At 43.1% G+C, this 16,957-nt stretch overlaps 1 protein-coding gene across 1 annotated transcript; it reads right to left on the reverse strand.

Annotated features, from left to right (window-relative positions):
• Positions 1–15: 15 nt before the first annotated feature.
• On the reverse strand, positions 16–16,821 carry NUDT5 (nudix hydrolase 5). Its single transcript, XM_082835710.1, is given in 11 exon segments — positions 16–1,850; positions 3,942–3,995; positions 5,600–5,701; positions 6,301–6,396; positions 7,818–7,925; positions 9,191–9,240; positions 10,605–10,642; positions 10,645–10,705; positions 12,907–12,974; positions 14,926–15,006; positions 16,266–16,821. Coding segments are annotated over 10 exon segments (747 nt in total). The 5' UTR covers positions 14,986–15,006; positions 16,266–16,821; the 3' UTR covers positions 16–1,740.
• Between the last annotated feature and the right edge of the window lie 136 nt (positions 16,822–16,957).

Raw genomic sequence — 16,957 nt, forward strand, 5'->3', positions numbered from 1 at the left:
TACTGATACACTAATAGGGCCAGCCAGTGAAAGCATCCAGACTGCCAGTTCTCAAACTGACCGAATTTCCAAAGCATAGCCTTTGATATTTGCAGAGAACATAAACTGCATTAGGCGATGTTCTAGGATTTAGGTGTCACTTCTGAACTGCACTCAGGAAAAGAAGGCGGCAGAAAGGACAGGCAGGGGTTACAAATCTCTGTCCTCCATCAGCGTTTGTGTAGCTTTATCGGTTGGCATGGGGAGTGGTTTTGCAAGAGTTGGAGGCTGTTTGGAGACTAGTTCTGTGTGCTTGAGCCTGTGCATTCTCTGTATGCTTTGGCGTCTCTTGATGAAGAGCAGTAACGAGGGCCTTGGGTGCTCAGGGAAGAGGATTACAGTCCCTGGAGAATCATGATGCCCATGATTAAAAATAAGGATTTAAGAGGCACAGGGGAAGGCTACTATTAGAGCAACTAGTTGGGGCTAAATTTTCATGTATTCACGGGGAGAGTAGACTTCATCTATACAGCTCTCTAGCTGCATGATTCTTTCCATTCTTTTTAGGAAGTACAATATAAAGATCTATTTTTGCTCATAAAAATATCTCTAGGTAAGTCAGTGAACCTGCAGACAAGCAGCCTGTACTGCAGCCTTTTTGGCATTAGTCCCCTGATCTTATCTGGCTCCGAGGGGCCTGGCTAACCCCTGGTCCAGGGCTGGAAACATGACTTAGGGGTAGCCAATGAGAACCATCCAGAGACCTCTACACCAAAGAGGCAGTAATCCTGGAGCCTCTGAGGCTACAGAAGTCCACACAACAGCCAAGCTCAAGAGGTAAGAAAATGGCCGGTGACACCGGTGGACCTTGAGGATTGGGGGCAGGGGAAGTTTGGGCATGGCATGAGCCGGAACAATCCATATTTTCCTTTAAAGAAGCTTGTATTGGGTTTCTGGTCCTTGCTAACTGTGCTGGCTATACTCACGGTTTAACACCAAGACAGTGCCCCAAACCATGTAAATCTTATTGCTGTGGGCTTGGTTTTTAGAAACTTCAAGTACTTTTTGAGGTAAGGATAGGAAAAGAGATTCTGAAGTATATACACGTGCTTGAGGGAAGGGCCCTGTATTTTCATTAGCCTCTGAACCTTGGTACATGAATGAACCGACCGTTTTTCATTACATAAGAGCTGGTCACCCTCCAGTAGTTAGATGGCTATAAGGACACTAGCTAACTGGAAACATTTGCTTATTACGAATGTTATTCTCTTTTATATCCTGTGCTATGCAGATTAATTCCATATAGCAGATAATTAGGAGAGGCCAAGAAAGTCCCTATATAGGTCTGTCTGTTAAAAAAACTCTAATGCCGTAAACGGTTGTTTGCATACCTCAGTACATATTTTTCAGTGGGGTTGGGAAGCGTTGACCTAATTGGAATTCAGGGCTATTTTCCTATGAAAATACCGTATCTCCTGGATTAGAGTAGAAAAGTTAACAGCTGAGCTTTCTTTTTTAAAAGCTGGATTAAACATTACCTGCATTTATGTTGTTGTTCTTTAATATTAGCTGTGGAGTCTAGCATTTAAATGAAGTCTATAATCTACCTGTAATTACAATTCCATACCACCACATGCATTCTGTGCTTTTATTTTATGAAAAAACTAATTTCAAATCTCCATTGAAACTAAGCTGAATACAAAGTCTTAATGAAGGAGGCCTGTGTCCTGGTTACAGAAACAAGGCGACTGTCCTTTGGCCTTAAAACTTCAGGAAGGGCTCTTCAAGCGGCTTCGTGTTTGCATGTTTCAGCGCCAGAGCGTAGGAATAGACTCTGGCGTCCACTGTCAGATGTTCATTAGCTACCAGATCTAGAGGAGGTGAAGAATACAAGTCAGATAATGAAGTTGATAACGGATAATACCCCTTATCAGCCAATCAGTGTTTACTGAGTGGCTACTATGTGCCAGTTCCTGTGCTAGATGCTGGTGGTATAGTGATGAACAAGACGTTTCCTGCCTTCAAGGATCTTACTCTAGCAGAAGAATACAGGATGTAAAAGCAGGACTATGTTTCCAGCATGAGATAAGAACAAGAAAAAGTTAAAGACAGAAGAGCACATATACCAGGTGATGATTCTGTGTATTAAACAGCAAAGCTTTAAGTTTATAGATGCAACTGTTACTTCATAGATTGCTCACTACAGGGCTTTGTTGCGCTGAACTACACAGTGATGATTCATCCATCCTCTCCACTGTCAGGGACACACAGGTTCCAATGTGCAAGTTCAGCTGTGTGCTCGGATGGACTGGATGAGGTCTCTGAATCTGACCACAAGGGCCTTTCATGAGAACTTCTGTTTTACTCAGGTGGAGGCCCCCAGATTTCCAATCTGCCCCTTGTTTCCCAGCCACTTGTTTAGGAACAAGCTCAGAGTCGGTTTGACCCTCAAAGACAGAGTTCTGTCCTGCTCATCTGTGCCAGCAGGTGCTGGGCGAGTGCTAAAAGCTATTCTTCATAGAAAACTGAACTCCACGTGCCTTCCTACTCCTCAAATGGTACGTGTGGAATAAATAATTTGATTACTATATTGTGATGCTAGTAAAGCCAGGAACACTGTTTCTTTGCCCCTCCCTCTTCCTATATATATAGATCCTTCTACCTCCCTATTTTCCCCCCTCTTTTAAGGCTGGAAGGGAAGTTACTGGAAAGGAGAAGGAAGGAATTTTTTTTAAAAGGACATTTTTCTAATACAACAAATAAAAACAATAGCACATAACCTTCAAGCATTTGTGTGTCACCATTATCCCATTTAATTTTACTCCTGCCTCCTCAGAGGTAGGGGCTGTCCTACTGTTCCCGTTTAATGAGAAGAGCTAGGAGCCTGTTCTGAGCTGTAACTAACACATGGTTGACTGAGCCTCAATCCAGCCAGGCCTGTTGGCCTCAGAGTTGTGCTGTGACGGGTGGCCATGGCTCTCCCCGAGTAAACACCTCAAATCACTGCATCTCCTCACGACGAGCACTTCTAACTCTGACCCTGGGATCCTAAGGTGGTTTCTACCTTAGGTCTGGTCTATAAAAAGGTAACGTAGGGATGGAGGCTGTCTGGGAACCTGAAATCCCAGCAGTTTTTGAAAGATCCCCTTGACTTTTCAAACACAGACGTCAGAAATAAAACTGTACGCCACTGGTACTCACGGGAGGAAGGAAGAGACTGCTCCCAAAGCTTCAGGTCAAACAATGCTTCAAGTTAATTTTTGAAATAAAAACTTAATAGTATTCAAATTAGGAGATCACCCACTTCTTTGTCATGAGTGACTGGAGACGAACCCAGCTGGCAGAGGAGCCCCCGAAGGCCCTGCCACGTCTTTTGCAGTATCTCCTTGTGTAGGGTTACTGGAGGACATCGGCCCATGGAACCTTACTAATTTTTACAAAGTCCTATGAGACGGGCTGACTGGGAACCACATGTAACTACATGACAAGTAGTTTACTAAGGGGCACGCTGCTAGTTAGTTCATTATATCAGCTTATCACACTGCGTATATATTAGATGCCTAAATATTTGTTAAAATCTTTAACTTAGACCCCACACAAAGAACCGTCCAACATACTGGCATATTTGAGGATCAGTTAAGAGATTATTTACTATACCTTTGCATGGCAGGGGTTAAAGATTGAAGGTATAGAATAGTTTTGGCTAATCAGCAGGCCTATGTCTTGACTGTTCTGTAGAATTAAAAAAGCCCCTAATGAAAGCTTTCACTTGACATGGAATGTTTTGCTCTTATTTTCAAACTCTGTGCCACCTGGAAAGGAAACTTATTATGTAGGTCAACTGCAGTCTTAAAACAGTTTCTAGGTATTTGAGTTTAATGAGGAAGAAATAGAATTATATTTAGTACCCCGTTGGTGGGGATGGGGAAAACAGAGGAAGTGGGGTAATCAAGAATGCTTACCATCAATTCTCTTCAGCAGGTCATTCTTTGGTAAGGAAATCACTTCCACAAATTCTAAACAAACAAAGTGCAAGTGAAAATAAAGCCGGACACCAGGCGAGCCCAACTGAGCAACTCACAAAAAATAAAAAAAATGCCATGGCCACTCACGCTGTACCACACGGCACTCAAGGCCAGCCCCCGAGCGGGACACGTACCTCCATCTCCTGAAAACAAACAGAAGGACATCTCAGCAAGGCCCAGAATGGTCAAACGCTGCAAGGCTTTTGTGCAAGACGTTATCAAAAAGGCTATAAGAGTTTAACAGAAACCTGGGTCTCTACCAATTTAATTTATACACGTGGTAAAACAATTCCAACAGTACAAAGTTATTGTTCTCCAAGTCAAATGTTTTAATGGCCAAGTTTAAAGCATATTCTGTGATATGCATATATGTATTTTTAAACTTTGTTAAAATATACATAACATAAAATTTACCAATTCAACCATTTTTGAAGGTACAAATTCAGTGGCATTAAATACAGTCACATTGTTGTGCAATCATCAGCACTACGCATCTCCAGAACTTTTTCATCATCCAAAACAGAAAGGTGGTACCTGCTGAACAAGAATTCCCTATCCTCGGTGACCTCTATTCTACCTTCTGTCTCTATGAATGTAGCGATTTTAGGTATCTCACATTTGTGGAATCACACAACATCTGCCCTCCTGTGTCTGGCTTAATTTCACTGAGCAAGATGTTTTCAAGCTTCATGTATCAGCATGCCTCGTTGCTTTATGGCTGAATCATATTCCATTGTAAGAATAGGCCACATTTTGTTTATCCATCTGTTAATGGACACTTGGGTTGTTGCACCTTTTGGGTATTGTGAATGATGCTGAATGAACATTGGTGTCCAAGTATCTGTTTGAGGCCCTGCTTTCAGTTCTTCTGGGTATTTACCTAGGAGTGGAATTGCTGGGTCACCTGCTAATTCCATGTTTAACTCTCTGAGGAACTGCCAAACTCTTCATCAGCATGTTATATTCGCTAGTTTGAAAACTGAGCATTTAAAATTAGCTGCAGTGGGAAACTGAACACTGGGAACAACTAAAAGGGACGGGAAATGGAAGACCTCCACTCCAACACATGCTTTACGGTGGTGTCTGTGTCACCACCACCTTTTAGTGGGGCTGTGAGAGCACATGGAACCGACAGAGGCATTAAAGCCTCTGAATCCAAACTTGCTAAGAAATGTGAAGCAAAGAATTTCCCCAAAGCTTCACTAAATATGGAACTCAACAAAAACAGTTAAGATGGTGCTGTGCTGTAGCACTTCCGCCATTCTTACAATATTGATGGAGACAGAAATCAGAGTGATTTCGAAGATTTTCACTGTTTATGATTTAAGGCCTGTAGTCCTTATTACTAAGCGGGAATAAACTCCATATAGAAGGTATGGAAATTTGTAATTGCACATTTTATATAAAGAAAGCACAAAAATCAATGAAGTGCTAAGAGAAAAATGCTGAAATACATAAGATTAGGAAAATAGCCAAGAGTACCAATGAAGCATCTCTGAAAGACCATTATTCTATTAACAAAAATCAAACTAGTAACAAGTTAGAAGAAATTTAATACAACGCAACCACTGTAAACGTAGCCAACACGTGCTTACCTGGCTTTGGCTTAGGCCTTACGTTTTCAGCATCGTCTCCATTGATAGTTACGGTTACCATATGTGTGGTACAGTTTGACAAACCTGGATCCATACAGACAGCTGGGGAGAGAAGCAGCAGATCACCTTTCCAGACACTAGTCAGGTGTCATTCGTTTCATCACTTAAATGTCTTTGGAGGAAGAGTGGGCTCGTAACTCATAGTTTATGTAGAAGTTATGCAGGGGAACTGGTTTCTCCTATTCCTTTAGTATATACGCTGTAGGTCTGCAGAACACATGTGTAGTTAGTACTCATATTTTCCCCAGAGTTCCTGAGGAAATTTTGGTAAATCTGAGGGGTTAGATGCGGTAATATCCTTTCACCACATCAAGAAAGTCTTCTAGTGAGGAGCGCGGCATACGGATGAGATGAATACGTAATAAAGCTTAGAATGTGGGAACCCCGAAAGGCACCCTAATCTCATAATTCTTCTCCAATTTCAGCCCTTTTTGCTCAGCCGTGCTCTCATGGGGCAGGGAGGTTCACTCTCAGGTGACCAACCCTCATCAAGGATTTCTCTTCAGCGAATTAGCTAATAAATAAATCCCTGACCATAAAGAACACCCAAAGAATCGTCCCTTTCACATCCAGAACAATCAACTGCTTGGCTAATTTTCAAGCGTTTGTCCCCAAGCACACACATGGGAAGCAGCACGAACCTGGGGAACACTCAGCAACGTCGCCCTTGTAGCCGGTTTCTTCCTCGAGCTCCCGAAGAGCAGCTGCTTCTGGGCTTTCGTTGTCATCGATGAGACCTGCAAGTCCCAGTCATGTGAGAGGTGGGACAGGGAGCCCCCTTCTTCTAACACACAAGCTGCCGAGCTACGTGTGAACAATCAAGCAAGAGGTTTGGGAGAAGTGGGCGTGCAGATAAAACTGATTCAGGTTTTGATCTTTTATAGAAAAATTAAAGACAAAAGAACACCCCTGGGCAGATTTAGTGGCTCTGTTCCTCGTGTTTAGACCTAGATGTTTTTGTGAGCATCTCAGCATCAAGCTTGTTGTACAGCACGGATCTCCTGGGCGGGTAAGTGGCTTGGTGGTGGCCAACTGGCCCCGGTTTTAGACTAGTCATGTGACTACAGCACAGGAAGCCTGTGCTTTTTTTTGTTTCCTCACATGCGAGTTGGGGACAGTGTTTCCCATCTTGCCTTCCTCCCTCAGGGCCATATGGAGGGCTCTGGAATGCAATGCTAGGATAACGTCACCTGGGAGGGAGAAGATCGGAAAGGAGGGAAGCAGGGGGGAGGGGACTGTGGGTAACACTAGTTCACTGTGAGGAGGGAGTAAACTGGCCAAGTGGGAGGAGGCCAGCAGCATCGCAGATCCTTTCTCCTGAAAGGAATTTACAGGATGCAAAGAAAAAGTGAAACATGGGCTATTCAATTACTTTTTTGTTGTTTTTTTGGGCCACACCAAGCGGCATGTGGGATCTTAGTTTCCCGACCAGGGATTGAACCTGTGCCCCCTGCAGTGGAAGCTCAGAGTCTTAACCACTGGACCACCAGGGAAGCCCTCAATTACTTTTAAAGTTATTAATTTCTTCAGTGAAATGGCAAGGAAGTGAGAAAGAAAATAAAGCTGTTACTTATGTGTTACTATGGGATGGACTTTGAAAATACAGAACTTAAACCACTAATGATAACTAAGATCTAACCTCTTCAGATGGGAACAAGCCAATTAAGTGCTATAAGGATGCACTGCATTCTAGATACTTCCTGTACAACTGAAAAAATATTCTAGTTGAAATTAAGATGATTTCCTTGGCATGTATACATACAGGAGGATCATGGTTCTTCCCCATTCACAGTTTCTGGAGTTAAGAGCCGGGCCTAGTTATTACTGTAAATTTGCCAGAGGCAGATCATTAGTGATAGAAAACGAAATACCTTGACAAATTAGGAAAAGCCAATGACTCAAAAGAGGCTAGAAAGAACGCTGCAAAGAGGAGGGCAGGTGGCCTGGAAAGGTGAGCTGTGATACCGCTACGGATTAGAGGATCACTGGAGTGTGGCCTGGAGGTGCCTCACTGCAGAAGTGGTTTTGTTTTACTTAAAACCGCATGGACAGATGAAAAGGTGTTCAATGTCTAAGCTCTGCCGTTCTCAGGCTCTGCCCTGGCCCAGTCCAACAGTCCCTGAGGGGCCATTCTACTCCCCAGTGTTCAGTTACTCACCGGCAGGGAATTCTAGGCAGTAGCCCCCCATTGGGGGTCGGAACTGCTTCACCAGAATGATGCATTCATAGTGAAGGGTTCTTTGCAGCACGGGGATGACCGCCACACCTGCCAGCAGGAAATAAAACCAGGAAACCCCAATGAAAGGTCAGGAATGCCAGGAATTTGTTTACAGCAATCTATTGATAAAAGCCCACATTTTAAGAAATGCTGCAGCTGAAATCTGTCTTGTATCTGCCATTAGCAATAGGAAGTAATATAAGCTACAATACTGGCAGTTAACTTTGGAAGTTATTCTCATTAAAAAAAAGCAAGGAAAAAATAATCACACTTCCGTATTACTTAATTTTTCTTTTTATAAAAAGCTTGTTTTTATTGCCACAATTTCTTTAAAATAAAATTGAAACTAGAAGTAAACATTTAGCCCAGGGTCCAGGACAAATTTTGGTCTACAAGAATCGCTACAGACATCATTTCTCGCCCTGCTGCAGCCAGGCCGCTGCCGAAGTTACATTGATCTCTGTGCTCTTCGATTTCCTTTAAGCAATAAATCAAATAAGTTCCAACGTTTGTCGTATATGCTAACTAGACTGAACTTCATTGTTTTAGGATAAAAGACCCTTTCTCCCAAGTTTACTTGGGCTTCAAACCAAACCAAAACCAAAAACCACTGGATTCTGGAAAACACAACTGCCCAGGAGGACCATTGGCTCCTCTCGCTTTCCCAGTAGGAAAACACAGCAGCTGCGGCAGCTGCTCCACTTCCAGGAAAAACAGAACACAGAACAAAATGGAAAAATAAAAGGGAAAAACAAGGAAGACTTATTGCCCAACTTCCCCTAGACCAGAGGTGGTTTTCAGGACTTTTTCTGGGATCTTTGCAGGCAAAGCATCCAGGCTGGAAGGGAAAGTGAACTGAATGAACAGTCTTTTCCTAAATCGTTTCCTCATCAACTTACAAAAGCAAGCGGTCAGAAAGCGCCAAGTCATGCCAAATAAGTTTTCCAAACGAAAGGCTCTCACCCAGATCCTCTGACCAGAACGCAAAAGATTTCTAGAAGTCATAACACATCTAGATACAGTATGTGGCTTCAAATTACACTGACTTAAGTTTGGCCTTAAGTATGATGACATCTTCCCCTCAAAAACACTGTTCTGAGCTTAGGTAACAGGAACCGGAAGTTATTGATAAAGAAAGCTTGATTTAGTTACAGTGTTGCAAAATAGAACACCAGAGTTAAAGATAAAAGATCATACTTGAAGATAACCCTGCTCTGAGGTCTTGGTTACAGTAAAAAACCCTCCTACCCCCAGTCTCCTAGTCCTGTGTGGGACTTCCTTTCGGGAGAGTTCTAACAGGTTTGCACTCATACCATCAGCCGACTGGCCTTTCCTCGTTGTCCGTTTCACAGTTTCCCAAGTTCTGTTCAGGCAGACAAGAAAAAACAAAAGCATTAGTGCTGAAGAGGAGACTTCTTAGGTTTGGGGTGTATAACCAGCACCTTACAGATGCAAAGCATGCAAATGTGCTAAAGATAGCGGCCAGGAACACCACGCAATAAAGATCTGTATCAAAAAAAGAGCTAACTGTGCTTTCCCACAGCCTCTAAAAATTATCAGAGAAAACCACTGCCTCCCACATCTAACTCTCTACATCTAAACAGAGGGCCTGCTCATCACTTGAGCTGCCTTTCAAATCAGTTTTCAAATCATTTACTCAAAACACTTCTGTTTGGATCATAAATTTGCGTGAGCATCACAGCGGGCGATCACAGCTTTAAAGGTGATTAAGCAGTCAGTGCAAATCCAGCCCCTGTGCAAATTCCAAAGGATATCCTGCATAATGTAAACCATTGAGACGTTTATTTATAGTTTAGATTTTAAAAGCTGTCACCTCAGCTACACAATGTAAGAAAGTAGGACCTTCCTGTTTATTAATTGAGGAATTAATAAATTTAGGTAAGTACTCTGCTTTGCATGCGTGAGATCCTGTCTAAAGGGAAAATGGTCCCTAAGAGAACAAGTGGGGTGAGCGGCTCCTGGTCCCCCCCTCACAGCTTTATTCCTGACTAGCTATTTGTTTCAGGGAACCCGGTACTGACAATCCAGTTACTGGAACAACCATGTTGTTTAAAGGGGGAAGGGCGTATGAGAGAATTTCCTCCTCACTCTTAGCCCTTCAACAGAAAAAAGCAGCGGTTAGAGATGGGAGTAAAGAAGCAAACAATTTTGATTTAAAAGAAGGAAGACAGGGCTTCCCTGGTGGCGCAGTGGTTAAGAGTCCGCCTGCCGATGCAGGGGACACGGGTTCGTGCCCCGGTCCGGGAGGATCCCACATGCCGCGGAGCGGCTGCGCCCGTGAGCCATGGCTGCTGAGCCTGTGCTCCGCAACGGGAGAGGCCACAACAGTGAGAGGCCCGCGTACCGCAAAAAAAAAAAAAAAGGAAGACATCTGGATGGCTCCGGAGAAAGACTGAGGGTAAGAGGTGCTCCTTGGAGGAAACCTCGTACTTTTTATCTGGTTGTCCTGGAGGCTTGGACCTTGCCACATTTCTATTAAAAAGTGTCAGAATTTAATCTGGTTAAAAAAAAAAACAAAAAAACTTTCGGTAAACTGTAGATCTTTTAGTATTGCACCCAAATTCTAAAGTGCAAATATGTCGAAAATGAACCTGTGAAAATCAACCAGACTACCAGGACGACTCACAGCTGCCCCCATTCCTGTTAGTAGCAAGAAGCCAACCAACAAGCCATTCTGATCAGTCAGTAACTCGCAAGTGACGAAACACCTTCTGGCCCAGTTCTCTCTGCTGCCTCCTAGGGTTAGAGTCCTAAAGACTGAAGAAGACAGTGCTGGGAAAAGCACTGAAGGTCCCATCCCCAACACACTAGGAATAAAGGAAGCAAAAAGAGGAGCATCATTATAGTGGTTACGCTGAATTAAATAAGCAGTATGGAGCCATAAAATAGGTACGTATTTATAAGAAACAGTAGAACAAGAGCGCCCCCCGAGAGCTCCAGTCATCTCAGAGGGACTCAGGAGAGACGTCCATCTGATTGTTGTCTTAAAAGCCTCTTGTAGCTTTAGAATTCTGATTCTCGTTGAGTTACTCCGTTTTTAGTCTTTGTTATAAGGAAAGCCTGTTTTACTTTCTTCCCTCTAGTCAACCAACTCCAAGAGGTAGGCAGGGTGCCAGAGGGGGAGCTCAGCTCTCTCCTGAATGTCGATACAGGGGCACACAGCCGGCACATCTTTACTCTCCCCAAATCAATTCCATACCCTCTTCCATGAACGAGACAATGGAACAAAGGATTTTCTAGCTGCAATTTAACTGTTCTGTACATGCAATAGTACTGTAAAGTACTGAGATTCATTCTTCAAAGCTTGACATTCGGGTATGCAATGTTAATGTTTCACACAGGCGCTCTCCGGAGGCTGCAGGGCAGCCGTACGTATGGACGGATGCGGAAGACCGTGCTGTAAACAGGCCACACAGTGTGGAGTCTGGGAGACCTGAGGCCACTCCCAACTACTGAAGCAGACTCTCCGGAGGTGAGACCGAATCCTGAGTATTTGGAAACAAATCCCGAAGTGATTCCGAGGCACATCCCTGATGAAGAAGTGCTGGAAGGAAGAGAGGACAGGGGCAGGTGCACAGCCACATGGGCCCCAACCAACACGTACTCTTCACACTAACTAGTGTTAAGGGCTCTATTTTGTGTTATAAACTTAACCCTACAGGAAGGAGGACCAAGCTGTGTCATGGTAGGTTAGGCTCTAAGCTCTGGCTACGTTTTCACAAGTGTAAGTATGTGTGCACCTGTCGTGTTCCCTAAGTCTCGGGCCTCACCACACCCAGCTCACTGCACGTAACAGGTACCCCCTCCCACTCTGTGGATGGGGCGTTGTGTGCTTAGCTTTCTTACTTTGGGTTTACCAGTGCTATGAATATCTTAATGTTCCCCATGGCTCTCCAACATTGAACCTTATTACTGTTTTTTGCTACTTTAGTAGATATAGTCAAAAGTTGTTTAAATCACTGGCAAGTCCATGTACTTTCACACTGACGATAGATGTATTTATTTCCTTATGAAGAAACTTTATTCTCATTTGATCACTTAGCAAATAGAGTTTTTATGTTAATGAATTTATATCATATAACCTGGATACTAAATTTAGTTACATTTTCCTATCTTCTCATTCTGTTTTACTCTTTTTTTGTATTTCATAAGTAAACGTTTAGCACATTTTTTTCTGTTATTTATAATATACAGAATTACTAAACAGAAAAGTTGGAAAATAGAAGAAAAAGGCTAGTCACATAGCTGCCATTAATATTTTGCTACAGTTTTCCTTCTAGCCTTTTCTTACACATTATTTGCAGGGTTTAAAAACCATATATCCAATATCCTATTTTGTTACCAGCTTGTTAACTTTTCTGATACTGCTGGGTTGTCTTCATGATCTGCTGTGGAGACAGCTGCTTAGATTTTGACAAATGAATACACTGTAACAATTATTTCTCTATTTTTAAGATGTTGAGGTGAATTTCAATTTATTTGTCTTTTAAATTTATGATGAACATTTTTCATGCATAAATCTGATCCCAAATAGTTTTCTCAGCATAGTCTCAGACACCGCGGGCGCCAGGCCCCAGGAACTCCCTCCCGGCCCTCACCCACATATGTCTTTATGGCGACTGGTACACAGTGTGAAATGCTTTAAAAAACTTTTTCCCCCCCAGTTTTCATTTCCATGAGCAAGGTGTAAGCCTGTAAGTTTTACCTCAAACCCAGTAGCAATTTCTCTTAAATTCTAATTCAGAGATAAAAACTGGTTTAATAGAAGGAAGTCACCTGTACTGTTAATTATTCTGCTGCTTTATCAGCCTAAATTAGGCTTGGCCCAAAAGTTTTAGGTTCACCCTAATCTACTTGGGAGAATGGTGTTAAAACAGCTTAACTAGATTCTTTACTTAAGACAGAGTTTACAGTGAGGAAAATATCAAAGTTTATGCTAAACACTAAATAGAGACCCTGAGAACCCAAATCCTCAGCATTTTACAAAAAGAAGAAAAAAATACTTTACCTTGTTTTACCAGTAGGATCTCTGTAAGTTGTTCTTTCAAGCTTGACCCATTTTCCTTCTGAAATTAACTAAAAGATCAGATAGTAAGTTGGGAAACTTTCAAGCTGAGCTGTTTTTTATTTAGTTATTTTTCCTTTCAAACTTTTTGTGGCTCTCAATGATCACGCTTCCCTCCCCAAAATTTGTGTCCAAGTTTTCTTTGTGTCTAAAGAATTGAAAGTTGTTTTTCTGATGGTGGGCCTGCTGTCCTGTGGCGTTTTGGAGGTAGGACTGAAGAGGTGAAAAGAAATGAGAGTTGACAAATTCTTGGGAGAGGGGAGGACAGGGGTACCTAGAAGGGAGCATGAGGGAGGGAGGGAGGGGTTTCTTGGGATGCTCCTAACCGTCTCTCCTCTGATCTGGGTGCCAGTCACGTGTGTGTGTTTAGGATGTGAAAACTCAGTGGCATCTGACTGTCAATGACTGCACAGCAAAGCTGAATACAGGGATACCACGGCCAATGACTACATTTCCCATAATGACACATGGGTTTACCACCCAGTCTGAGGGGCACCCAGCATCGTTTTGCCTGGATGCCAAGGCTAGGTTACCAGGACTAACTTACCTACAGACTATACTGACTGAGCACAAAGGTGCACTGTGTACATAAAGCAGTAAGTAGCTTTTTTCTTACTATTCTGTCACTTGTCGCCAGCAGCAACCTAATAATTATCAGCAGATCTGTTCACAGATAACACAGAAAGATTTTTAAATCAAAAAGAATTCCAGGGCTTCCCTGGTGGCGCAGTGGTTGAGAATCTGCCTGACAATGCAGGGGACACGGGTTCGAGCCCTGGTCTGGGAAGATGCCACATGCCGCGGAGCAACTAGGCCGTGAGCCACAATTACTGAGCCTGCGCGTCTGGAGCCTGTGCTCTGCAACAAGAGAGGCCACGATAGTGAGAGGCCCACGCACCGCGATGAAGAGTGGCCCCCGCTTGCCGCAACTAGAGAAAGCCCTCACACAGAAACGAAGACCCAACACAGCCATCAATAAATAAATAAAATTAAAAAAAAAAAAAGAATTCCAGAAAGGTGTCAAGCTCAGAGTTCCAAAGATGAAGGATTTAAAGTTTATCCACTACAATGGTTCCTGTAGGAAGAGACTTTTTAAAAGGTAAACTGGATAACACACAAGACATACATTAGTTCTGGAATTTAGACCACAACTAACAACTTAGGTTTTTATTCTTCTTAAACACACATATTGAGACCACAAATATCTAACCAAGATGTGATACTTAGGGATGAAATGTCTAAGCCCTAAAACTCACATGATTTATTCTTCTACCCAGAGAAACTTTTAATAAAAATTGAAACAATAAGGTCCTACTGTATAGCACAGGTAACTATATTCAATGTCCTGGGATAAACCATACTGGAAGAGAACATAAAAGAGAATGTATATATGTGTATTACTGAGTCGCTTTGCTGTAAGCAGAAATTAACACAACACTGTAAATCAACTCTACTTCAATAAAAAATAAATGAAAAAACTAAAAATTGAGAATTTTAAAAATCAACAGTCAAAACTCACTTTAAAAACAGCCTCAATTTCGCTAATACATATAATTAAGAATGATACACCACTGCTCCCACACAAGAGCAAAATGCCCAAGTCCTAAAAAGGGGGCGGGAACAGTGTTTAAAACCTATCTTAAAGAATGAAAAACACGGGCTTCCATGGTGGCGCAGTGGTTGAGAGTCCGCCTGCCGACGCAGGGGACACGGGTTCGTGCCCCGGTCCGGGAGGATCCCACATGCCGCGGAGCGGCTGGGCCCGTGAGCCATGGCCGCTGAGCCTGCGCGTCCGGAGCCTGTACTCCGCAACGGGAGAGGCCACAACGGTGAGAAGCCCGCGTACCGCAAAAAAAAAAGAAAAAAGAAAAACAATCATTTGAAAGAGCAAATAGTCTATACATTTCTTTTAAACTCAGCTTAATATGGCGAAGGAGAAGGGAAGTAAAAATCAATGTATACCTCCTCTGAAATAATAGACTGCTTGGTATTTTGAGAATCTGCTGGTTCTTGTTGCTCCATTTTCACTTTATAGTCCCCAGGCTGTAAGAGAATGAGATGTGTTTAGGCTACATTAATTTTTCTGAATTACACATTTGTCCATAGGTCACTGCTCAAAGTACTTAAATGGCGGAAAAAATTGTGTCATCAAAGCTTGAGTTTCTCACGTGAAGACTGGGGAGAGCTGCCTCAGGTGGAACAGGAAACGCAAGGCCTCGGGAACAGCCAGGAAAGAACGGAAAGCGTCCCGGTGAGACCGACCCACACCCTGCTGTGCACAGACCTGGCCCTTAGACACAGCCTGAGATCTCCTGACTCCACGTTTAAAATGCTTTCCACAGGGAAACAGTACAAAGATTGTACACCATTCCCAACGCCCGCCCCTCAACTGCTGTCCCTTATCAACGCTTATCAGCGAAACTTTGAGTTGTTGGCTGGCTGCTTCTCCCTCCCCTTTATCTTTGTGTGTGTGTGTGTGTGTGTGTGTGTGTGTGTGTGTGTATGTGTGTGTGTGTGTGTGTGTGTGTGTGTTAAATGGATATACTATTCTAATAATTTAAAACTGAACAGTTCAGTGGCCCATTCAAAGTTTTAACGTGTCAACGTAACAACTGCACATAATGAGTTAACTAGAAGCAAGATCTGTTAGGAAAGGGCAGGCCCCATCCCGGGCGCCATGGGCTACTACTTTCTCCTGGCATATTCCCTCAATTCTGTACCCTGAATGTCTGAACATCTTTTTTCTACCCTCAAAGTTGATTGATAATCTGGCTGCATATACAATTATGAGCTGAAAATCATTTTCTGTCAGCAGTTTGGAGACACTGTTCAGGGTCTTGCTTCTAAGAAGCAAACTGGGGCTTCCCTGGTGGTGCTGCAGTGGTTAAGAATCCGCCTACCAGTGCATGGGACACGGGTTCGAGCCCTGGTCCAGGAGGATCCCACATGCCGTGGAGCAACTAAGCCCGTGCGCCACAACTACTGAGCCTGTGCTCTAGAGCCCGTGAGCCACAACTGCTGAAGCCCGCGTGCCTGGAGCCCGTGCTCCGCAACAAGAGAAGCCACCGCAATGAGAGGCCTGCGCACGACAGCGAAGAGTAGACCCTGCTCACCGCAACTAGAGAAAGCTCACGCGCAGCAACGAAGACCCAATGCAGCCAAAAATAAATAAAATAAATAAATTTATATACATATATATAAAAAAAGCAAACTGGCTGCTGCTAAGAAATTTGGAGTCACTCTGATTCTAGATCCTTTCCAAGTGACCGGTGTTCTTTCTCTGGAAACCTGCAGTTACTTACATCTTCACGGTGATGTTGGTCTTATTTTAGGGGATTCAAGTGGGTCCTTTCAATCTGGAAACTTCATTCTGTGCTTCCTCAACTATTTCACTGATAATTTCCTCCCCTCTGTTTTCTCTCTTCTCTCTTTCAGGAAATAATACTTAGCTGTTGGACTTCCTGAATCGATCCTCTGTCTTGTCTTTTTCATTCCTATTTTCTGTTTCCTTGCTATTTTATCTACATTTCTCAGTGTCTATTCCAACCCTTCACTACCCTGAAGTTCCATAGTTCCTAACCTACCCCACCTCCAAACTTTAGCTCCAGGGAAAACAGAAACCATCAAACAACAACTCTCTTACCAACCATCTTAGAAGGAAAAGTGTCTGCTCTGTTTCTTCTGGGACCTAAAGTGATAATTAAACAGCAAGTTTCCCTAAAACACAACCAACAAAACAAAACTTAAATAAACCTTCTCATAATCCTGTTCTCTGCTCCAACCTTGCAGGACTTCTTGAAAGACCAGATGACACTACTGTGTATCTTTACTCAGGCCATCACTATCTAGTCCCACATGTCATCCGCAAGCTGGAAATACAAGTACCTCCGATCCCTAAACTCCTTTACCAACCATAACTCATCCATCGCAAGTCCTCGAAATTCTACCTCTAACACTTCCTGAAAGTGTCCTACCCCTACTATCCCTGCTCTGG

The sequence above is a fragment of the Leucopleurus acutus genome, assembly GCF_964270905.1.
Source record: "Leucopleurus acutus genome assembly, chromosome: 1".
Classification (NCBI taxonomy): domain Eukaryota; kingdom Metazoa; phylum Chordata; class Mammalia; order Artiodactyla; family Delphinidae; genus Leucopleurus; species Leucopleurus acutus.